Source organism: Nerophis lumbriciformis, linkage group LG11 (genome assembly GCF_033978685.3).
Source record: "Nerophis lumbriciformis linkage group LG11, RoL_Nlum_v2.1, whole genome shotgun sequence".
NCBI classification, from domain to species: Eukaryota; Metazoa; Chordata; class Actinopteri; order Syngnathiformes; family Syngnathidae; genus Nerophis; species Nerophis lumbriciformis.
The window spans coordinates 39,652,858-39,679,590 of NC_084558.2; the positions used below are offsets into that span (position 1 = coordinate 39,652,858).

Sequence of the window (26,733 nt, forward strand, 5' to 3'; positions counted from 1 at the left end):
CTTTTTTGAAACATGCTGCAGGCATCAAATTCCAAATGAGCTAATATTTGCAAAAAAAATAACAAAGTTTACCAGTTCGAACGTTAAATATCTTGTCTTTGCAGTCTATTCAATTGAATATAGGTTGAAAAGGATTTGCAAATCAATTTTTATTTACCATTTACACAACGTGCCAACTTCACTGGTTTTGGGTTTTGTAGTATTATATATTTTATAATAATATTTTTTTACATATTTTTAATTAAATTTTGGCAACACTAAAATTGGCCCTAGTGTGTGAATGTGAGTGTGAATGTTGTCTGTCTATCTGTGTTGGCCCTGCGATGAGGTGGCGACTTGTCCAGGGTGTACACCGCCTTCCGCCCGATTGTAGCTGAGATAGGCTCCAGCGCCCCCCGCGACCCCAAAGGGGAATAAGCAATAGAAAATGGATGGATGGATGGATGGATTTTGTATACTTTTATTTAAAAAAAAAATAATAATAATGTTTTTAAAGAATATAAACATGTAATGTTTGTACTTTGATGTCTTGTTTTGATTTTTTCCATTGCCAATTCTGTTGAATTACCTCTCCTGGTTATTATGAACTCAATCAAATTGCCTTGTTGGAATTTGGCTTAGTTGCTACCCGACATGTCGAGTTTTGTGTACTTTTGTTAAGATAAAAAGAAAGTACTTCCAAAAATACCAAGTCCTTGTTCCTAAGAAGAATATATATATATATATATATATATATATATATATATATATATATATATATATATATATATATATATGTAATACATGTATTTAGATGTCTTGTTTTGATTTATTCCGCTGCCCGTTTAGGCAGCAGACTAGTTGAATAACCTCAATGACTTAGTGTTTGCTAAATTGCCACAATAAATCATACATGTGCTTCTATTACTTGTTTCGACTTCTTCCGCTGCCCGTTTAGGCAGCAGACTGGTTGAATAACCTCAATGACTTAGCGTTTGCTAAATTGCCACAATAAATCATACATGTGATTTTTTTTACTTGTTTCGACTTATTCCGCTACTCGTTTAGGCAACAAACTAGTTGTATAACCTCAATGACTTAGCATTTGCTAAATTGCCACGATAAATCATACATGTGCTTTAATTACTTGTTTCGACTTCTTCTGCTACCCGTTTAGGCAACAAACTAGTTGAATTACCTCGATGACTTAGTGTTTGCTAAATTGCCACAATAAATCATACATGTGCTTTTATTACTTGTTTCGACTTCTTCCGCTACCCGTTTAGGCAACAAACTAGTTGAATAACCTCAATGGCTTAGCGTTTGCTAAATTGCCACAATAAATCATACATTTACTTTTATTACTTGTTTCGACTTCATCCGCTACCCGTTTAGGCAGCAAACTAGTTGAATAACCTCAATGAGTTAGCGTTTGCTAAATTGCCACAATAAATCATACATGTGCTTTTATTACTTGTTTCGACTTCTTCCGCTACCCGTTTAGGCAACAAACTAGTTGAATAACCTCAATGACTTAGTGTTTGCTAAATTGCCACAATAAATCATACATGTGCTTTTATTACTTGTTTCGACTTCTTCCGCTACCCATTTAGGCAACAAACTAGTTGAATTACCTCGATGACTTAGTGTTTGCTAAATTGCCACAATAAATCATACATGTGCTTTTATTACTTGTTTCGACTTCTTCCGCTACCCATTCAGGCAACAAACTAGTTGAATTACCTCGATGACTTAGTGTTTGCTAAATTGCCACAATAAATCATACATGTGCTTTTATTACTTGTTTCGACTTCTTCCGCTACCCGTTTAGGCAGCAGACTAGTTGAATAACCTCACTGACTTAGCGTTTGCTAAATTGCCACAAAAAATCATACATGTGATTTTTTTACTTGTTTCGACTTATTCCGCTACTCGTTTAGGCAACAAACTAGTTGTATAACCTCAATGACTTAGCATTTGCTAAATTGCCACGATAAATCATACATGTGCTTTAATTACTTGTTTCGACTTCTTCTGCTACCCGTTTAGGCAACAAACTAGTTGAATTACCTCGATGACTTAGTGTTTGCTAAATTGCCACAATAAATCATACATGTGCTTTTATTACTTGTTTCGACTTCTTCCGCTACCCGTTTAGGCAACAAACTAGTTGAATTACCTCAATGACTTAGCGTTTGCTAAATTGCCACAATAAATCATACATTTACTTTTATTACTTGTTTCGACTTCATCCGCTACCCGTTTAGGCAGCAAACTAGTTGAATAACCTCAATGACTTAGCGTTTGCTAAATTGCCACAATAAATCATACATGTGCTTTTATTACTTGTTTCGACTTCTTCCGCTACCCGTTTAGGCAACAAACTAGTTGAATAACCTCAATGACTTAGTGTTTGCTAAATTGCCACAATAAATCATACATGTACTTTCATTACTTGTTTCGACTTCATCCGCTACCCGTTTAAGCAGCAAACTAGTTGAATAACCTCAATGACTTAGCGTTTGCTAAATTGCCACAATAAATCATACATGTGCTTTTATTACTTGTTTCGACTTCTTCCGCTACCCGTTTAGGCAGCAGACTAGTTGAATAACCTCAATGACTTAGCGTTTGCTAAATTGCCATAATAAATCATACATGTGCTTTTATTACTTGTTTCGACTTCTTCTGCTGCCCGTTTAGGCAGCAGACTAGTTGAATTACCTCAATGACTTGCGCCCTCTCCTGGTTACTAAATATCCTATTAAATTCTTAACTAACAAAAATGTTGTCATTGTTATTGTTGGAATTCTGCTTTGTTGCGACCCGACTTGTCGTATTTTGCATACTTTGATAAAGAGAGAGAATGCCAACGTCTTCTTCCCAACAATGACATCACCATGTAATATATGTACTTTGATGTCTTGTTTTGGGACTTATTCCGCTGCCCGTTTAGTTTAAATACCTGATTGACTGGTTGCTAAGAGCTTTTACATCAATCCAAGTTTGTGTGCAATATTAACAGTTAGCTTTTTTATTCGTTTAAAGTAGTCCCGCGTTTAGTTCAGCATTTGCTAAATGGCCACAATAAATCATACATGTACTTTTATTCAACTTTTTCCGCTACCCTTTTAGGCAGGAAACCACAGTGCATATGTAAAATATTCGCAGCACATCACTTTTTCCTACCTTTGAGTATGTTACAGCCTTATTCCAAAATGGAATAAATTATTTTTTGTCCTCAAAATTCTACACACAATACCCCATAATGACAACATGAAGAGGTTTTTTTTTTAAATGTTGCTAATTTAAAAAAAAAAAAAAAATTAAAAAAAATCACATGTACATGAGTATTCACAGCCTTTCCTCAATACTTTGTTGATCCACCTTTGGCAGCAACTGCAGCCTCAAGTTGGATGGGAAGCGTTGGTTTTCATCCAGGATGTCTCCGTAGAAAAAACGACACTTTCCATCCAACCTGACGGAGCTTGAGAGGAATGTGCAAAGAGGAATGGGTGAAAATGCCCAAAGATAGGTGTGCCAAGCTTGTGCCATCGTATTCGGAAAGACTAGAGGCTGTAATTGCTGCCAAAGGTGCATCAACAAAGTATTATACAAAGGCTGTGAATACTCATGTACATGTGATTTTTATTTTTTTATTTTTTCTTAAATCTGCACATTGTCATTATGGCGTATTGTCTGTAGAATTTTGAGGACAAAACATGTGTACATGTACATTTGTTTTAGTTTTTTTATTTTTAATACATTTGCAAAGAATTAAAAAAAACATTTTTCACATTGTCATTCTGGGGTATTGTCTGTAGAATTTTGTGGACAAAAAATGTGCACATGCACATTTGTTTATTTATTTTAAATACATTTGCAAAAAATAAAATATAAACTTTTCACGTTGTCATTCTGGGGTATTGTCTGTAGAATTTTGAGGAAAAAAATTGTGTACATGTACATTTGTTTATTTATTTTAAATACATTTGCAAAAAATAGAAAAATAACTTTTCACATTGTCATTCTGGGGTATTGTCTGTAGAATTTTAAGGACAAAAAATGTGTACATGTACATTTGTTTTAGTTTTTTAGTTTTAATAAATTTGCAAAAAATTAAAAAAAAACTTTTCGAATTGTCATTTTGGGGTATTGTCTGTAGAATTTTGAGGACAAAAAATGTGTACATGTACATTTGTTTTAGTTTTGTATTTTTAATAAATTTGCAAAAAATTTAAAAAAATACTTTTCACATTGTCATTTTGGGGTATTGTCTGTAGAATTTTCAGGACAAAAAATGTGTACATGTACATTTGTTTATTCATTTTAAATACATTTGCAAAAAATAAAATATAAACTTTTCACATTGTCATTCTGGGGTATTGTCTGTAGAATTTTGAGGACAAAAATGTGTACATGTTTATTTATTTTAAATACATTTGCAAAAAATTTAATATAAACTTTTCACATTGTCATTCTGGGGTATTGTCTGTAGAATTTTGAGGCCAAACAATGTGTGCATGCACATTTGTTTATTTATTTTAAATACATTAACAAAAAATAAAATATAAACTTTTCACATTGTCATTCTGGGGTATTGTCTGTAGAATTTTGAGGAAAAAAATTGTGTACATGTACATTTGTTTATTTATTTTAAATACATTTGCAAAAAATAAAAAATTAACTTTTCACATTGTCATTCTAGGGTATTGTCTGTAGAATTTTAAGGACAAAAAATGTGTATATGCACATTTGTTTTAGTTTTTTAGTTTTAATAAATTTGCAAAAAATAAACTTTTCAAATTGTCATTTTGGGGTATTGTCTGTAGAATTTTGAGGACAAAAAATGTGTACATGTACATTTGTTTTAGTTTTGTATTTTTAATAAATTTGCAAAAAATTTAAAAAAAATACTTTTCACACTGTCATTTTGGGGTATTGTCTGTAGAATTTTGAGGACAAAAAAATGTGTACATGTACATTTGTTTATTCATTTTAAATAAAAAAAATTGCAAAAAATAAAATATTAACTTTTCATATTCTCATTCTGGGGTATTGTCTGTAGAATTTTGAGGACAAAAAACGTGTAAATGTACATTTGTTTTATTTTTTTATTTTTAATAAATTTGCAAAAAAAAAAAAAAAACTCTGCACATTGTCATTATGGGGTATTGTCTGTAGAATTTTGAGGACAAAAAATGTGTACATGCACATTTGTTTATTTATTTTAAATGAATTTGCAAAAAATAAAATATAAACTTTTCACATTGTCATTATGGGGTATTATGCCAAGAATTTTGAGGAACAAAATGTGTTTATTCCATTTTGGAATAAGGCTTTAACAAAACAAAATGTGGGAAAAGTGAAACGATGTAAATACTTTCCAAATGCACTTTTATTTTCTCACCAAAAAAAGCTACAGGTGGACTCTAAATGCCTGTTGGCCTTGTTTGGTCTGCGCCCCTGAAGCCTCATAGCACCTTAAACCTGAGTAGAGCACCTTTTTTTATGTCGGCGAACATAAAACCGAAGGGCGACAATGTGCTGAAGCCTAGTGTGGTTTTGCACTCAGTGTCTGGAGGAGTGCTTGTGGTTGTATCCAGTCACAGTGACAAATTGCTCCCCCCCCCCCTCCTCTCTTGCTCCTAGCAGCGTGGCTTGCTAACAGCCTCTGCATTAACCTCACCATTAGCACTTACTTAGAGTGTTACACCCATTTTTTCCCCTCAGCCCGGGTTCTCAGTGGACCTCTCAGGGCTGATTAAAGCACATTTGGAAAGCGTTTAGAGGTGTAAAAAGCTCATTGAGTTAGTTCTGCGGCGTCTATCTTGTTTGATTACTCGCCTTGACCGCGATATTTGCTCTCGATTCCAGTGCAACCTCAATCGCGGGCGCTCACCCCGCCGCGGGGCGGCCGTAACAGCGCCGTACATCGTGATGAGTTAATAATAAAGCGGCACTGACAGCCGCGTTTGATCAAAAGGCGAGCACTCCGGAGAGTTGCCCGGGCAATCTTCACGCACTTATTTCCACCCCACTTAGGGAACACGACATGGCCCATCATTTTCCTCCCGCGGAAGCATCGTGGAGCCTCTTATCGATCTGCCCGCTTAGATTGATAACGCCGCGTGTTTGCAGACGGACGACATCGGCGAGATCGCGAGGAAGACCCAGAACCTGCACAAGGAGAACCCGACCAGGCCCAGGATGGTGGTGTTCACCCAGGGGAAGGACAACACTGTCGCAACCACCGGTAGGCCATTTTATTTTTTCATTTTTAAACGGTCAAGATGATTTCCAGGAAACTTGGGAGTAGACCTTTTATTAATATCTCCATATTTTTAGACCATGTCACGATACACGATATATACCGGATTTTTCGGAGTATAAGTCGCACCGGAGTATAAGTCGCACCTGCCGAAAATGCATAATAAAGAAGGAAAAAAACATATAGGAGTATAAGTTGCATTTTTGGGGGAAATGTATTTGATAAAAGCCAACACCAAGAATAGACATTTGAAAGGCAATTTAAAATAAATAAAGAATAGTGAACAAGAGGCTGAATAAGTGTACGTTATATGAGGCATAAATAACGAACTGAGAACGTGCCTGGTATGTTAACGTAACATATTATGGTAAGAGTCATTCAAATAACTATAACATATAGAACATGCTATACGTTTACCAAACTATCTGTCACTCCTAATCGCTAAATCCCATGAAATCTTATACGTCTAGTCTCTTACGTGAATGAGCTAAATAATATTATTTGATATTTTACGCTAATGTGTTAATAATTTCACACATAAGTGGCCCCTGAGTATAAGTCGCACCCCCGGCCAAACTATGAAAAAAAAACTGCGACTTATAGTCCGAAAAATACGGTATCTCGATATTTTGCCTTAGTCTTGAATGAACTTGATGCATATAACCACAGCATTATGATGATTCTATGTGTCTACATTAAAACATTTTTGTCACATACTGCATTAATATATGCTCATTTTAAACTTTCATGCAGAGAGGGAAACCACAACTAAGTCGATTTACCAAAAGTGTATTTATTAAACAGTTATTAAGCAGTGGCACAAACATTCATGTCATATCCAAAACAGAAAGTGCAAGATTGTCAGAGACATTTTAAAACAAGCTATTAGTGCACTTTTGTGCATGACGTCACTAAGATGACACTAAATTAAAGTGCACTTTTTGTACAGAACGCCACTACAATAGTTAAAAACAAATAAAGTGCATGATGTCACACAAGATATTTCAATAAGTGTCAAATAAAAATGAGCTGCATAATAGGCAATCAAATAGTGTATGTCCTTCGCTATGTGGTAGGTTCCTGCGGACGTTATCTCCTTCTGTTGTTGACTAGTTTTTTCATACGGTGTTGATGTGGAAATGGTTGCTTGGGCATTTTGTTGAGTGTGGCACCGAACGGAGATGTTGACATGCGAAGTTTCAAGCACTCTTCATTCTCTAGCAGGTGACTTTTCAAATGATTCTACAAATTAGCAGTGGTGCTACTTTTTGTACCAACGCTTTTGCCGCATACTTGACATATTACGGTTGTCTGTTCAACATATTCCCACTTGAAGCCAAACCACCGCCAGACGATGGACCCCCTGCTGTTTTTCTTGGGAATTAATTATTCCTTCATTTGTTACCAGTTTCGGACCTTCTCTCTCTTGTATTACCACTCGCACGGCCCCGCTGGGATCACAGCTAACTTTACCCATGCTGCTGCCTCTCTGCACGACTGTATGTGACGTATGTAAGAAGGTGCGCTTGTTTTATGTCACTGTGAGAAGGAGAGACAAGAAAGAGTGAGAAGAGCCTGTAGTTTAATGCCCATAGCTAAAAGCAACGGCGTGAGAACGTATACTCGAATATCACGATATAGTCATTTTCTACATCGCACAGAGACAAACCTGCGATATATCGAGTATATTCGATATATCCTACTTGGGAGCCTCGTGTAACAACAGTTGTGCGGTGTTCCTGCTAAAAATATCAAAATCCAGAAGAGTACGTATGCCAGTAAAAATTCAGATCGCACAAATCCAAGTGCATTTCTTTGTTACATCGCAATCAACATGGAATAAATCCCCACCAAACAGCCTTGCAGTCTTTTAAAAGACTTTGACTCTTGTTTGATTACTCAATTTACTATTAGAACACGGGAGAGCTTCTCGCGGTTGCAGCCGTATACGTGACATCCTCCTTGGTGCCCGGTGCGGCGACCACCCGCCGCTGCTGTCTGCCTGGCAAGGCCAAGGAATCACAGGAACACGTTTTAACAGCAATAGGTCACCGAGATAATAATAATATGAATATGAATCAATATGTCTTACCTTATACACACACCATAATAATACTCGTATGTTTAATGAGCTGACAATCCATCAAGCAGTGCGGCTTCATAGCTTATCGTATGTAATGTTCTTTATTTTCAATGGAACATTTAAAGCTTTGGTGTTGTTTACTGGCGTCATAGTGCAGCCTACACGTATCTCTTATGTGTGAGTGCCATCTACTGGTCACACTTATCATGACACCATGTACCACATAAAATTGCTTCGAGGTCGGTAAGCACAACCAGAATTGTGCCGTACATTAGGCGCACCGGGTTATAAAGCGAACTGTCGATTTTTGAGAAGGAATTTAAGTGCGCCTTATAGTGCGAAAAATATGGTATTTATTTTAAATACATTTTTTACTGTGTTTCATGTTTGCATGTTACATGTGAAATGGCTATAGTTCATGTTTTTAACTCACTCCTGTTACTTAACATGAGTCCGCTTCAGCTTGCAAAAGCTTGTACAAAAATGAAATAAAGTTTTGAGTAGTTCAATCCGTGTTTATCAGATCGCACGCTTTTTGAAAAAGAGACCTTTTTGCTCAATATGTTGAAAAATATTCTTAAATGAAGTAAATGCTAGTGCCATTATCTTGACATAATAATATAGCTCGGCATTACATTTCTTGAAACCAGCAAACTTATACTAAAAAAGTATTACTTGTTCTTAATGGAAAGGCAACAAGGCAACCGTTTGTTACTCTCGGGGTTTCCTAGCCGCTCAGGCAAATCATATGGTCTAAAAATGCATTTTTCCATCGATAACATGACATCATCGCACCAAGTGCGTGCTCTTTCAGTCAATTAGTGCGCATATATACAGCCCGGCCCCCGGCCAAAATATTTTTTATTGTAATTTTGAGGAATTTACCTGAATGTGCATGAACTATTTCTGTTCAAAATTGTTTGAAATGTTAAATGTTTATATATTAACTGTCAGTTTACTGTATTGTGCCAACTGTACTACTATATGAGTACCTATTTTCTATTGTTTCATTTAAATAAATCAGCAAAGTCCATTTGGCTGTCATCTGTTTTAATTATGAGACACAATTGTGTCAAAATCATGAATTTTTTTTTTCATGCTTGAAATAATAAATTATTACTTTAAAAAAGTAGTTTTATACTTGTGAGTGTTGATGACACAGCTTTGCATCAGTTGATATTCTAGTTTCAAGCATGTTTTACTCAATATAGGTCATCAAATCTCAGTAACAAGCTGTAATATCTTACTGAGATCATTTAGGACCAAAACACTTAAAACAAGTAAAACACTCTAACATAAAATCTGCTTAGTGAGAAGAATTATCTTATCAGACAGAAAATAAGCAAATATCACCCTTATTTGAGATATTTAATCTTACTTAGATTGGTATCAGTATCGTTTTAAGGGTATTGGTACTGGTATCGAACATTTTTAAACGATACCCAGCCCTAATAGACGCTCAACCTGCATGAAGTGAACAAAAAAAAGCGATCGCTTCTCCCGCCGGTTATTAATCATAACCGTCACCTCGAACAATGCAAATACAAAAAAAAAAAAGCCAGGAAAAACGATGGCTCAACATTTTTTGGCCGACTTTACGGATCAAATTCCAAAGATTCTTTTCAAGAGTGGACAAACAGGCGGGGGATCCTCTCCCCGTTTTCCTCCGTCTTCACTTCCAATTTGTCCTCGTTCTAGTTTTATTTTCGCCCGAGACATGCCATCGCCTCTTCAGACATGTGGAGCCTTCACTTGAAAGCACATATCTGGAGAGCAGCACAATGCGGCCTCAAATAGACGGCAGAATGCTGACAAGAAGAGCCAAATGCTATCAGGCCGTTTGCTTTGAAGTAGTGAACCTCCAGTATTGACACCAGATGTCAAAAAAAAAAAAAAAAGAGCTCTACATTCAGTCCTAAAAGACGTGTAGTTGGAAAAGGGGGGGCTGGGCATTGATTTGTGGAATACTTCTAAAATGATCTTGGACACGCTCCAGGATGCACAACTCCTACATGCTGCCCCCTAAACCTCATTTTAGCAGAAAGGTGCGGCTAATCGGAGGTCCTCCGTTAGCACAGGTGCTCGCTTCAAATGGCGTTTTTAGAGGTGTGGTGCACGCGCAAAGATGGCCTCAGGTGAAGACGCCATCATATCACACACCAACCCCCCCCAGGAGACGTTAGCACTATTAGCACGGCACTCGCTCGCCGTGTCTTTTATTCTACTTTTTAACCACCGTATTTGCTTTTTTACGGTCCGTCTGCCCTTTTCGGTTAAGCCTTTTTGAGAGGATAAAGTAAAGGTTAAAGCGGTCGTAATCGTGTTCACGAGACCATCCCTTATTTGTCCTGCAGGGGTTGGGACTCCATTTTACTGTACTTTCAATACGTAGTAATAGTCGTTTTATTTTTATCTTTTTAATTATTTACCGTGTTTTCCTGACCATAGGGCGCATCGGATTATAAGGCGCACTGCCGATGAATGGTCTTATTTTCCATCTTTTCTCATATATAAGGCGCAACGGATTATAAGGCGCATTAAAGGCATCATATTTTTTTCTAAATGTAAAACACTTCCTTGTGGTCTACATCAGTGTTTTTCAACCACTGTGCCGTGAGATATTGTTTGGTGTGCCGTGGGACATTATGTAATTTCTAGGGATGTCCGATAATGGCTTTTTTGCCGATATCCGGTATTCCGTTATTGTCCAACTCTTAATTTGGACAACCAGGTAAGGTCCTTTTTTTTAAAATTAATAAAATAAGATAAATAAATAGAAATGTGGCAGGCCGATAAATGCATTAAAATGTAATGTCGGAAATTATCGGTATCGTTTTTTTTATTATCGGTATCGTGTTTTTTTTAATTAATTAATTAATTTATTTTTATTAAATCAACATAAAAAACACAAGATGCACTTACATTTAGTGCACCAACCCAAAAAACCTCCCTCCCCACACTCATTCACACAAAAGGGTTGTTTCTTTCTGTTATTAATATTCTGGTTCCTACATTATATATCAACATATATATCAATACAGTCTGCAAGGGATACAGTCCGTAAGCACACATGATTGTGCGTGCTGCTGGTCCACTAATAGTACTAACCTTTAACAGTTAATTTTACTCATTTTCATTAATTACTAGTTTCTATGTAACTGTTTTTATATTGTTTTACTTTCTTTTTTATTCAAGAAAATGTTTTTAATTTATTTATCTTATTTTATAATTTTTTTTTAAAAAGGACCTTATCTTCACCATAGCTGGTTGTCCAAATTAGGCATAATAATGTGTTAATTCCACGACTGTATATATCGGTTGATATCGGTATCGGTTGATATCGGTATCGGTAATTAAAGCGTTGGACAATATCGGATATCGGCAAAAAGCCATTATCGGACATCCCTATAAATAAATAAAAAACATTTTCTTGAATAAAAAAGAAAGTAAAACAATATAAAAACAGTTACATAGAAACTAGTAATTAATGAAAATGAGTCAAATTAACTGTTAAAGGTTAGTACTATTAGTGGACCAGCAGCACGCACAATCATGTGTGCTTACGAACTGTATCCCTTGCAGACTGTATTGATATATATTGATATATAATTTAGAAACCAGAATATTAATAATAGAAAGTAACAACCCTTTTGTGTGAATGAGTGTAAATGGGGGAGGGACGTTTTTTGGGTTGGTGCACTAATTGTAAGTGTATCTTGTGTTTCTTTTGTTGATTTAATAAAAAAAAACAAAAAAAAACAATACCAATAATTTTAAAAAACGATACCGATAATTTCCGATATTACATTTTAAAGCAGGCCGATATTATCGGACATCTCTAGTAATTTCACTTACTTGGGTTAAAAACATTTTAAGCAAACCATGTAATTATAATCCGCAAATAATGTGCCGTTGTTGAGTGTCTGTGCTGTCTGGAGCTCGGCATATCAGTAGGTGGCAGCAGGTAGCTAATTGCTTTGTAGATGTCGGGAACACGGGAGGCAGCGTGCAGGTAAAAAGGTGTCTAATGCTTAAACCAAAAATAAACAAAAGGCGAGTGCCGCTCAGAAAAGGCATTGAAACTTAAGGATGGCTATGCAAAACCAAACTAAAACTGGACTGGCTGCAAAGTAAACAAAAACAGAATGCTGGACGACAGCTAAGACTTATAGCATGGGGAGCAGACGGCGTCCACAAAGTACGTCGTGTGTTAAACCAAAAATAAACAAAAGGCGAGTGCCGCTCAGAAAAGGCATTGAAACTGAAGGATGGCTATGCAAAACCAAACTAAAACTGGACTGGCTGCAAAGTAAACAAAAACAGAATGCTGGACGACAGCAAAGACTTACAGCGTGGGGAGCAGACGGCGTCCACAAAGTACATCCGTACACGACAATCAACACCAAAATAGGAGCGCATGACAAGAACTAAAACACCACACACAGGAAAACAGCAAAAAAGTCTAAATAAGTCAGGGGGTGATGTGACAGGTGGTGACAGTACACCTACTTTGAGACAAGAGCTATAGTGATGCATGCTTGGTTATGGTTTGAATTCATATCCAATTGCGAGAACGACTTTTTATTGTCAATATCGGCTGCCGAGTTTCATTTTTTAAAATGTTTTCTGCCCGCGTTGTGCCTCGGGATTTTTTTTAATGAAAAAAATGTGCCTTGGCGTACACACATCAGCTTTTAATAAATACATATAGGAAGCAACACCACACAAACGTTTGTAACGTCGCAATTCATCCTCAAAAGTCCTTCAAAGTCACGCACCTGAATAAGTGCTGTACGGTTTTAAGTGAACGCCACTTAACTCACGACCGCGCTTCATCAACCGTCCTCATGGGCCTAATAATAATCCACTCAAATGAGTTCAAATTGAAGTAATACATTAATATTCAAAGTTGTTTTGACACAAGATCAAATCCGCTGACAGTCACCGTCTGACGTCACTCCATGGCGTTTGCGTTCGTGGCATTATTATCCACCTTGCTTCCACGTGTTCCGGTTCCTTCTGTCTCTTAATTCTACAACTGAACCATTGAGCGTTACACTCAAATATACGATTTCTATTGCTACAAAACGCACACCCACGTAACATGCTAATTCAATGATATATTTGATATGTATCATTAAAAAGGTCTGTGCTCTGTGCGTGAATGCATACAAGATGTTTCCAGCTGGGTGTAATTGTAATAAACAGAGACAGTGAGGGATGTGTGTGCTCTTTACAAGATGATGACATAACAACCGCAGAAGCAAACAGAGTTGACTTGTTTAAGACTTGAAAAAGCAGGTGTTGATAAAAGAATTCCCTGCTCTGAGATGTTACATCATGTGCATTCTTACAATATCTTTATTTACACTAATTACATGTAGTGCTGATAAATACCAATATCGATAAGGGTGTCGTTTGAATAAAATCTTCCACTTTGCATCAGTCCATCTTAGATGAAGCCGGCGGCGTTTCTGGGTGTTGTTGATAAATGGCTTTGGCATTGCGTAAGGCGGGGTACACCTTACATTTTCAATGGGCGACAGTTCTGGACGACAGTGTAGTACCCGCACTCTTTTACAATGAAGCCGCACTGTTGTAACGTGCAGGATGTGGCTTGGCATTGTCTTGCTGAAATAAGCAGGGGCGTCCAAAAAAAAGCCGTTGCTTGGATGGCAACATATGTTGCTCCAAAACCTGTATGTAGCTTTCAGTATTAATGGTGCCTTCACAGATGTGTAAGTTACCCATGCCTTGGGCACTAATACACTCCCATACCCTCACAGATGATGGCTTTTCAACTTTGCGCCTATAACAGTCCGGATGGTTCTTTTTCTCTTTGGTCCGGTGGACACGACGTCCACAGTTTCCAAAAACAATTTGAAATGTGGACTGGTCAGACCACAGAACACTTTTCCACTTTGCATCAGTCCATCTTAGATGAGCTCGGGCCCAGCGAAGCCGACAGCGTTTCTGGGTGTTGTTGATAAATGGCTTTGGTTTTGCATAGTAGAGTTTTATCTTGCACTTACAGATGTAGCGACCAACTGTAGTTACTGACAGTGGTTTTCTGAAGAGTTCCTGAGCCCATGTGGTGATATCCTTTACACGCTGATGTCGCTTTTTGATGCAGTACCGCCTCAGGGATGGAAGGTCTGTAATATCATGGCTTACGTGCAGTGATTTCTCCAGATTCTCTGAACCTTTTGATGATATTACGGACCGTAGATGGTGAAATCCCTAAATTCCTTGCAATAGCTGGTTGAGAAATGTTGTTCTTAAACTGTTCGGCAATTTGCTCACGCATTTGTTCACAAAGTGGTGACCCTCGCCCCATCCTTGTTTGTGAATGACTGAGCATTTCATGGAAGATGCTTTTATACCCAATCATGGCACCCACCTGTTCCCACTTAGCCTGTTCACCTGTGGGATGTTCCAAATAAGTATTTGATGAGCATTCCTCAATTTTATCAGTATTTATTGCCACTTTTCCCAACTTCTTTGTCACGTGTTGCTGGCATCAAATTCTAAAGTTAATGATTATTTGCAAAAAAAAAAAATGTTTATCAGTTTGAACATCAAATATGTTGTCTTTGTAGCATATTCAACTGAATATGGGTTGAAAATGATTTGCAAATCATTGTATTCCGTTTGTTTACATCTAACACAATTTCCCAACTCATATGGAAACGGGGTTTGTACAAAAAGGGTAAAAAATTGTAGATACATGCTTTTTATTGGACAGTGGACTTTTTTTGTTGTCTTTATAGCAAAAAAAAGCTAATGGATTTTTATTTACTCTTATCCAAAAAACCTAACCTAGGTTTTTATAGGTACAACCAGTGTTCCTACAATTATTGCGCGGGTTTCACTCTTTATTTGATTATATATATAAATATTATATGCATTTAAAGTCTTAACAAGCCCTCCACACAGCTTTCACACACACACACTTCATATGCTCTTAAAACTCTTGTAAAACTGTGTAAGTTTAACATGAAAATATAAATGCTACTTTAATCTCAATGGTACTTTAAAATCCGCGACGCACTGAGTAAGTGAACCGCGAAGTGGCGAGGAGATACATTGATTGATTGATTGATTGAGAAGTTTGACATCTTAAAGAATTGAATCCATGTAATGCTTTAAAAAGGCAAATGGATGGCACAAAAAGCCAAAAGGCTTTTTTCCATTGTGCTCCATGCTTTTTGTTTATCATTTAGTTTTCTCTTTTTAGCCATTAGAGCAGTGTTTTTCAACCTTTTTTGAGCCAAGGCACATTTTTTGCGTTGAAAAAATGCGGAGGCACACCACCAGCAGAACTCATTAAAAAACTAAACTCAGTAGACATTAAAAAGTTGTCGTCGCAATTGTTGGATATGACTTTAAAGCATAACCAAGCATGCATCAATATAGCTCTTGTCTCAAAGTACAGGTGTACTGTCACCACCTGTCACATCACACCCTGACTTATTTGGAGTTTATTGCTGTGTTCCTGTGTGTAGTGTAGGGCTGCAACAACTAATCGATTAAATTCGATTATAAAAATAGTTGGCGATTAATTTAGTCATCGATTCGTTGGATCTATGCTATGCGCAGAGGCTACTTTTTTTTTTTTTTTTTTTAATAAACTGCAACATTTACAAACAGCTGAGAAACAATAATCAAAATAAGTATGGTGCCAGTATGCTGGTTTTTTTTCATTAAAATACTGGAAAGGATAGAAATGTAGATTGTCTCTTTTATCCGATTATTAATCGATTAATCAAAGTAATAATAGACAGATTAATCGATTATCAAATTAGTTGTTAGTTGCAGCCCTAGTGTAGTGTTTTAGTTCTTGTCTTGCACTCCTATTTTGGTGTCTTTTTCTCTTTTTTCTGTATTTTCCTGTAGCAGTTTCATGTCTTCCTTTGAGCGATATTTCCCGCATCTACTTTGTTTTAGCAATCAAGAATATTACCGTACAGTTGTTTTTATCCTTCTTTGTGGGGACATTGTTGATTGTCATGTCATGTTCAGATGTACGTTGTGGACGCCGTCTTTGTTCCACAGTAAGTCTTTGCTGTCGTCAGTTCAGTTTTAGTTTCGTTCTGCATAGCCTTCCCTAAGCTTCAATGCCTTTTCTTAGGGGCTCTCACCTTTTGTTTATTTTTGGTTTAAGCATTAGACACCTTTTTACCTGCACTCTGCCTCCCGCTGTTTCCGAACATCTACTAAGCAATTAGCTACCTGCTGCCACCTACTGGTATGGAAGAGTATTACACGGTTACTCTGCCGAGCTCTAGACAGCACCGACACTCAACAACAACACATCATTTGCAGACTATAATTACTGGTTTGCAAAAAATATTTTTAACCCAAATAGGTGAAATTAGATAATCTCCCACGGCACACCAGACTGTAGACAGTGGTTAAAAAACACTGCATTAGACAACAACGAATATTTTGGGTTTTTTCGAACATTAAAATTTCAGATTTTTTGTTAATTTTCTTTGAATAACTACAACTATTTTTGTTTTATTTTCAAAAATTCTGAGGTTTTGGTGAACATTTAAAAATATGTATTTTTCCTATTTGGAGATACACGCTTTGATTGGTATTGTCTTTTCTCTTTATAGCCAAAATGAATAAATGTTTTTGTTTTGCTCGGGTCACACGGTAACGAGGTCGTTTTCCCCAGGGTGCGTAAAGACAGGCAGGTAAGAGACTTTTAATCCATAAAGAAAGGGCCAAACTCCAAAATGGGAGAAAGGAAGCGTTGACGGGAAGTTTAAGGCCACTTCAAGAAAAACTTAACATATTATACAATGAAAGGGAGTAAGGAGGAGCTAGCATATTATACAAACTTACCGTCGTTGAGAGAGGCTGCACAAGACTGGGTATATAAGGGGCCGTGATTAACGAAAAGCAGCTGGCGGCGACACTAATCACTAAACGAGGGCAGGTGGGGAGAACGGCGCTCAATAAACCAGAAAGTAAACATAAGAATAATACAAATTCAAAACTACAGACATGATGAAATGAAAATACAAACAAAATAAAAAGTCAATTAAAATACTATTTATATATGAATAAAAACCTAAAACAACAGAAAATTATACAAATTATAAAATAAAACAAATAATGACATTTTTGATAGTTATAGTTGATTATATTTTGTATCTTTAACAAAGAGACATAATAAATAATCTACAATAACAATGGAAATAAAAGTACAATGTTATAATTACAGATGTCCTATAATGGCTTTTTTGCCGACATCCGATATTCCGATATTGTCCAACTCTTAATTACCGATTCCGATATCAACCGATACCGATATATACAGTCGTGGAATTAACACATTATTATGCCTAATTTTGTTGTGATGCCACACACTCACTGACGTCACTCACCTCACATGCTCACCTATTAAAGGGCCACACACACACATACGCTACTCTCATAACAGCTTGTAAATTCCAAGCCGCAGCTGCGATTGGACCTGGATAGCCTTCGGGAAAAAGTAGTGGACTACCAAGTGCTTGGCACTGAAGATCTTCCTCAGGAAGCAAAGATTGACCGGTTTTGGGCCATGCTAGGGAGAGATGGAAGATTCCAGACTCTAATGCATTTGATGAAAGCACTTTTGTGCGTGCCACACATCAATGCATCATCAGAGAGGGTGTTCAGCGTGGTTAGAAAAATAGTGACAGAGAATAGAACAAGGATGGACAATTCAACCCTTAACTCAACAATGAGTAGATGAGTGTTATCAGAATCAGAATCAGCTTTATTGTCATTACGCAAGGTAGCGAGATTGAGATTGTGTGTGTATATGTGTAAATAAATGAACACTGAAATTCAAGTATTTCTTTTATTTATATATACATATATATATAATAAAATAAATATATATATATATATATATATATATATATATATATATATATATATATATATATAAATTCAAGTATTTCTTTTATTTATATATACATATATATATAATAAAATAAATATATATATATATATATATATATATATATATATAGCTAGAATTCACTGAAAGTCAAGTATTTCTTAGATATATATGTATATATATATATATATATATATATATATATATATATATATATATATATATGAAATACTTGACGAATTCTAGCTGTAAATATACTCCTCCCCTCTTAACCACGCCCATTCCCCCCCACCTCCCGAAATCGGAGGTCTCAAAGTTGGCAAGTATGATAATATAAAACTATAATAGTTAATAACATAAAAATATAATAGTTAATAATATAAAACTATAATAGTTAATAACATACAAATATAATAGTTAACATAAAAATATAATAGTTAATAATTTGTCTGTCTATCTGTGTTGGCCCTGTGATGAGGTGGCGTCTTGTCCAGGGTGTACACCGCCTTCCGCCCGATTGTAGTTGAGATAGGCTCCAGCGACCCCGAAGGAAATAAGCGGTAGAAAATGGATGGATGGATGGATGGATGGATGGACGTTTCAATATGGATGCCACTTGGAGGGATAAGGAGTGTTGTTTGTCTGGAGGCCATTGTTTAGGCTTCAACATCAAGCAATTAGCATGCAGCTGCCCTTCATGTCGTACATCAGATTAAACGAGTCAAGCGTGTAACTGGCTTGTTTAGATTGGAATTGGATCCAAGGGAATGACATTAAAAAAACATCAAACGATAATAACAATAATAATAGCATCTCAATATGATTTCCCCTTCAAGTCGATAAACGGTGACACGGCGTGCTAATGAGCGGCGTTGGTTCTAATCAATCGCCATTTGAGGAGCGGCGGACTTCTGACAAAACGGGCATGAATCCATTGTGCCGGAGGTGACGGACTCGCGGCCCGCCTGCTGCGAGACGAAGCCCCCGCCGGTTTGATGTAAAGTCGACGATGAAAAGACAACGCCTTTTCAGATGTCATCTACAAAGGCGGGCGTGATAAACGCCGCCCGGCGGATACATTAACGCCGCTAGTAGGCGTGCGCGTCGCCGTTCTTTCACGCCAGCCAAATAAATGTCAGCGTGAAAAAGAGAATTAAAGATTTCCCAGAGGCGGCGGCGGCGCTCTAATAAACCTGACGTCTCATTTTGTTTGCAATTTGTCCTCCTGTCAGGATTTGATCATTCGCCAGCCCCTCGCCGTGTCATGTTAAAGCATTTTATTAGTGATTACAGGCGGGGGGGGGGGGGGATGCCTCTGATCACCCTCTTGGTATTATTCTTAACAGAAGTGCTGTCAACGTGCTGCTGTTCGTCAACATGCCTACTACTTTATTTAACACTGATCAGCTGTGCGTCCATTAAAGCGCTAATTAAGATCTCCGCGGCAGACAGCAGATCTGGTAAAAGATCTACGTGGAGATCGAGCTCCGCCGCACTAATCCCAGATAAGGACTTGATGATAAAGACCGGCTGCTCGGCTTGTATAATTTGGTCCCTTTCAGTTTTTGCGCCCGGCTTAAAGGACGGAACATGTGCTGATGTTCCGTGCAGATAAAAAAAAAAAACACAATGTAGATATGTGCTTTTTACAGTTGAAATAAAAGCATTTATGTATGTGGAAAAATAATGTGTGCTTTTTTTTATGTACCGTATTTTCCGGACTATTAGGCGCACTTAAAACCCTTTTTTTTCTCAAAACTCGACAGTGCGCCTTATAACCTAATGTACGAAATAATTCTAGTTTTGTTTACCGACCTTGAATAAAAAAAAATAATTGGTACATGGTGTAATGATAAGTGTGACCAGTAGATGGCAGTCAAACATAAGAGATACCTGTAGACTGCACTGTGATGGCAATATGACTCAAGTAAACAACACCAACATTTTATATCTTCCATTGAAAATATAGAACATTACACACGGCGCTCAAAAATCTATATGTATATATACATATATGTGTATATATATATATATATATATATGTATATATATATATATATATATACATATATGTATATATATATATGTATACATATATGTATATATATATATATACATATATATATACACATATATACATATATATATGTATATATATATGCATATATATATGTATATATATATGCATATATATGTATATATATATACGTATATATATATATATATACGTGTATATATATACATATATATGCATATATATATAGATATATATGCATATATATATATATGTATATATATATATACGTATATATATACGTGTATATATGCATATATATATATATATATGCATATATATAGATATATATATATATGTGTGTGTGTGTGTGTGTGTGTATATATATGCATATATATATATATATATATATATATATATATATATATATATATATATATATATATTAGAGATGCGCGGTTTGCGGGCACAACCGCGGAGTCCGCGGATTATCTGCGGATCGGGCGGATGAAATAAAAAAAAAAAAAGATTTTATCCACGGGTCGGGTCGGGTTGGGTCGGGCGGTTGAAATAAAAAAAAAAAAGATTTTAAATAGATTCAGGCGGGTGGCAGTTAAACCAATTCGGAAATATATATACATAGTTAAATGTTGTTACCCACATACGAAAAACGAGCAGGCACCTGCTGCATATGCCACAACAGAAGAAAAAAAAAAAAAGAGATGGACACTTTTACGGAGCGGAGAAGGCCCCCGACGCCTCGCCGGGGTCCGGGACCGAGGCCCCTTCCCCCGAGAGGGCCCCACCGGGAGCCGTAGCTGAGGCGATCCGCGAGAAGGGCCCAACGCACGTCCAGGGTCACCACCGCGCCCACCGCACCGACACCCCGCCTCGTCCGCCTTCGCCGCGGCCGGCGTCACGCGCAGCAGGTAAGCAGCTTACCTGCCCGCCACCCCCGTGGTCGGGGGCTCGTAACAGGGGTCGCTCCGCCCGCGCAGCTTACCTGCCCGCCACCCCTGTTGCCGGGGGCGCGTAACAGGGGTCACTCCGCGCGCAGTGCGCTCACGAAAGGGGTGGGGCTCACCCTGGTTGATATAAACAGCAGGACGGTGGCCATGGACGTCGGAACCCGCTAAGGAGTGTGTAACAACCCACCTGCCGAATCAACTAGCCCTGAAAATGGATGGCGCTGGAGCGTTGGGCCCATACCCGGCCGTCGCCGGCAGCGAGACGCGCTTGGAGGTGCGCTCAGCGCGGCTCCCATATGATTGCGCACTGGTGTGCGTCTGGGTCGTGACAGCGTGGCACGCGAATGTCTGTGCTGCATTGGATCAGTCTCCTTTCTTTAACAGGCAAAAGCTTTATAACCTCACTAATGCCTTGCATCGTCTATATTAGATATATAACAACGGGCGGGTGCGGGCGGATGGCGGGCGGGTGCGGTTCTGATCAAATGTTACATCGGGTGGATGGCGGATGGTTGACGACTTTCTGATGCGGTTGCGGATGAAATAATTGCCTATCCGCGCATCTCTAATATATATATATATATATGTATATATACACATATATTTGTTTGTGTGTGTGTGTGTGTGTGTGTGTGTGTGTGTGTGTGTGTGTGTGTGTATATATATGTATATATGTATATATATATATATATATATATATATATATATATATATATATATATATATATATATATATATATACATACAGTACAGGCCAAAAGTTTGGACACACCTTCTCATTCAATGCATTTTTCTTTTTTTCCCATGACTATTTACATTGTAGATTGTCACTGAAGGCATCACAACTATGAATGAACAAACGTGGAGTTATGTACTTAACAAAAAAAGGTGAAATAACTGAAAATATGTTTTGTATTCTAGTTTCTTCAAAATAGCCACCCTTTGCTCTGATTACTACTTTGCACACTCTTGGCATTCTCTCGATGAGCTTCAAGCACACCTGTGAAGTGAAAACAATTTCAGGTGACCACCTCTTGTTACCCAGTATGCTTTTTAAAGTGACTTTTTTTTTTAGCTTTTTTTAGCTTTTTTTCAAGAGCTAAAAAAGGGCATTTCTTTGCTTTGGATAAAAATGACTAATTGGAAATTATTTGATTTTGCGCTTCTTCTTTTTTTTAGATTTTATTTGTCTGTATATCCCCAAAACAGAAGCAACAAGTAATTTTGGAATTGATTTTATATCTTGATTCATCTGCATTTTCATACTCTAAAACAGCAATGCAGCAAGTAAAGCCGAATATAACCCGAGAGAAAAATCTAACTTAAAACATGTGTATGCATGTACAACACTTAACATCTTTCGCATATAATTAGTTGGATTAAATTATGGAATGGATTAATAAACAATGTACTAACAGTTTAAGGAAAGTGTCAAAGTATACAAAGAAGAAGAATCCTGATTAACATTTTAAACTTAATTGAAACATTATATAATTTTATTCATTTAATTATGCGAACAACAACGTATATAAATATTTATTGAGAACTTTATTATGAATTATTTAGGAATTAAATTGTGCACACATTGAGAACAGGAAGTAAACAAATGTGTGAGAAATGGCTACTAAATGGAAGAGGGATAGGATTAAATGAGCTCTGCATCTTCCGACTCCTTTTTCAGACGTGTTGTAATGAGAAAGTAGAAATATATGATGGATTATATTGTAACTTTATGCATGTTCCAAATGAGCTTTAACCATAACCCATAAAAAGTATTGTAAATGTCAACTAAATGCAAAGACAGGTTGTTTGTCATTGCAGTCTGATGTAGAATTAACACAACATGCTTCAAGTGATGCATTGAGTGTTGGGATATCCGCCAATGCAGTCGTCTCCATGTTTATGTTGTGTACATCCTGTTAGTCACAATGAATTATGAAGCCATATCTCTCTGGCATGGCATCTTCTCATGTTTGCTTTCATGTCCCCTCTTATGGATACGTGTTGGCCACGCTGCTTGTGCTCGCAGTAATTACAGGCATGTGTAAACTTTTCACTTATTTTTTTTTTTTCTTTCTCTTCGCCGCGAGCAATAAAGTTGACGGTTTCGACTGAGAACCATATTGAATGTCGACTGGTTTCCCAACCTGTCACGTTTGCCAAGTACGCGGTTTCTTTTTTCACTCTCTCCGCAGGCTTTCTTGAGTTTTGGCGCGAAGGCAAGCGGGAAATGTTCCAGAAGAAGAATAAGTTTCTCACATGGGAGGTTGGAGGTGTTCCACTCCGATGATGAGCGATACCTTTTTTAGCGGCACCATCATGTGGAAGCGACGTTTTTGGCAGCACGCTGCAGGATCATGAATTATTATCCTGTGTCAAAATAGGCACCAAATCTGGTAAAAACATGTTCGGAGTAAATGTCAATCAAAGCTGTTAACCTTAACAACCTGGAAGGTTATTGTTCGACAAGAAAGTTAAAAAAAAAAAAAAAAGTGTTACTAAGTGACTAGCATACGCAAACACACAATACACAATTAAAAAAATACACAAGATAACACTAATAACACTTTGTGACGTCATCTAAATTAGGCATTTAGATATTTATGTGTATGTGTGCGTGTGTGTATACAGTATATATGTATGTATATAATATATAAATATAGAAAAAAATATATATACACTGTTTATATGTGTGTGTATATATATATATATATATATATATATATATATATATATATATATATATATACATATATATATATATATATATATATATATATACATACATACAGTATGTATGTATGTATATATCCATACACGTTAGGTCAGGAAAAAACACAATAGGCTATATCATCTCTACAAGCCTGTTTTGCAGGTTTCCCTGATTTTTAAATCAGGGAAACCTGGCTTATATTCCGCTCTACCCCGGTATTGAGCACTATTTACTGGATAAACCACAGAAACCTTGAATATATATATCCATACATATATATATATATATATATATATATATATATATATATATATATATATATATATATATATATATATTCATGTGTGTATATATGTATATTTATGTATCTATGTATACATAATATATATGTATAGCTGAGATAGGCTCCAGCGACCCCAAAGGGAATAAGCGGTAGAAAATGGATGGATGGATGTAATTTTATAAATGTGTATATATATATATATATATATATATATATATATATATATATATATATATATATGTGTGTGTGTGTGTGTGTGTGTGTGTATATGTATATATACATATATGTATTTATGTAAATCTATATATGTGTATGTGTGTGTGTGTGTGTGTGTGTGTGTGTGTGTATATATATATATATATATATATTTATATATATATATATATATATTTAGATATAGATATATGTATACATATATGTATACATAAATATACACGTGTGGTCAAATTATTACATTTTTAATATATATATATATATATATATTCATATGTGTGTATATATGTATATTTATGTATCTCTGTATACATAATATATATGTATTTTTATATATGTGTGTTTGTGTATGTATACATACATTTTTATGTAAATCTATATATATGTATGTATATATATATATATATATATTTAGATATAGATATATATATGTATATGTATACATATATGTATATATATATATATATATTTAGATATATATATATGTATACATATATGTATACATAAAAATACACGTGTGGTCAAATTGTTAAATTTTTAATATATATATGTATATAAATATATATATATTTGTCTACGCATATATAGAATTCTAAATAATATTCTTATAAATATGTATTCTTATATTCATACAAAATATTTACATTAGGAATGTTGACAAATAAGTTATGAAAGTCATAATAGTCTAAATAATAACAAAAATACAAGGTATCTAATAAATAATGAAACCCATTATTCATTTTGACATTGTTTCTTGTTGGGAAATTTGCTTCAATATACAAACTTTTCTATTCACGAACCCTGTTCAAGAACCGACTAAATTTGTCAATCGAGGTGCTACTGTATTTATTTAAATAAATAAAAAATCCATCACTACCTTGTAATGTTTATTTATATTGCGTTCAAAGTGTACCAACGTTTACTAAAATATGGACTTTTTTCGAGGCTGGAACCCATTATTCATGTTGACAATGTTTTGTATAGGGAAATTTGCCTCAATATACAAACTTTTCTATTCACAAACCCTGTTCAAGAACCGACTAAATTCGTCAATCGAGGTTTTACTTTATTTATATATAAAAAATTAATAATAATCCATCACCACCTTGTAATGTTTATTTATACTGCGTTCAAAGTGTACCAACTTTTACTAAAATATGGACTTTGGTCGAGGCTGGAACCCATTATTCATGTTGACATTGTTTTGTATTGGGAAATTTGCTTCAATATGCAAACTTTTCTATTTACAAACCCTGTTCAAGAACCGACTAAATTCGTCAATCGAGGTTTTACTCTATTTATATATAAAAAATTAATAATAATCCATCACCACCTTGTAATGTTTATACTGCGTTCAAAGTGTACCAACTTTTACTAAAATATGGACTTTGGTTGAGGCTGGAACCCATTATTCATGTTGACATTGTTTCTTGTTGGGAAATTTGCTTCAATATACAAACTTTTCTATTTACAAACCCTGTTCAAGAACCGACTAAATTCGTCAATCGAGGTTTAACTGTATTTTTATCTTTATTTTTATTAATCTATCACCACCTTTTAATGTTTATTTATATTGCGTTCAAAATGTACCAACATTTACTAAAATATGGACTTTTGTCGAGGCTGGATCCCATTATTCATGTTGACATTGTTTCTTATAGGGAAATTTGTTTCAATATGCAAACTTTTGTATTTACGAACCCTGTTCAAGAACCGACTAAATTCGTCAATCGAGGTTTTACTCTATTTATTAAAAAAAAAAAAAAAATCCATCAACACCTTGTAATGCTTATTTATATTGCGTTCAAAGTGTACCAACTTTTACTAAAATATGGACTTTGGTCGAGGCTGGAACCCATTATTCATGTTGACATTGTTTCTTATTGGGAAATTTGCTTCAATATGCAAACTTTTGTATTTACAAACCCTGTTCAAGAACCGACTAAATTCGTCAATCGAGGTTTTACTGTGTTTATATAAAAAAAACAAAAAACATTTGAATTGGTTGAAACTTTCAAGGACAAAGTGTTTTTTTCCCCATGAGGTTAATTTCCAGTTAGCGCCTGGAGGAAAACGTCAAACAAATGAACACTTTTCGAAATAACCACATTGATTTAGACACGCGTCAAAGAAAGAGGAGGCTAACAATCCCAGACGTGAATCCTTTCCGTCTGTTCACTCCTCAACAGAGTGGAGGTCGCCTCGCTTTAGCATTGCTGAGAAAGAATAGGCGCTAATAAAACGCCTTAATTGACACTCATTTCAAAGAGACTCCTGTTGAAAGACATTTTAATCAGCGCTACACAAG

General features: G+C 35.9%; 1 protein-coding gene across 2 annotated transcripts in view; it reads left to right on the plus strand.

Moving 5' to 3' along the window:
* The window catches only part of LOC133610400 (adenosine kinase-like), a 310,119-nt gene that overhangs the window by 269,120 nt on the left and 14,266 nt on the right, over positions 1 to 26,733 (plus strand). For both annotated transcript variants that reach the window (XM_061966612.2, XM_061966613.2), the window contains exon 9: positions 6,121 to 6,235. In XM_061966612.2, the coding sequence (XP_061822596.2) occupies positions 6,121 to 6,235 (115 nt within the window). The remainder of the gene's footprint in view (positions 1 to 6,120; positions 6,236 to 26,733) is intronic.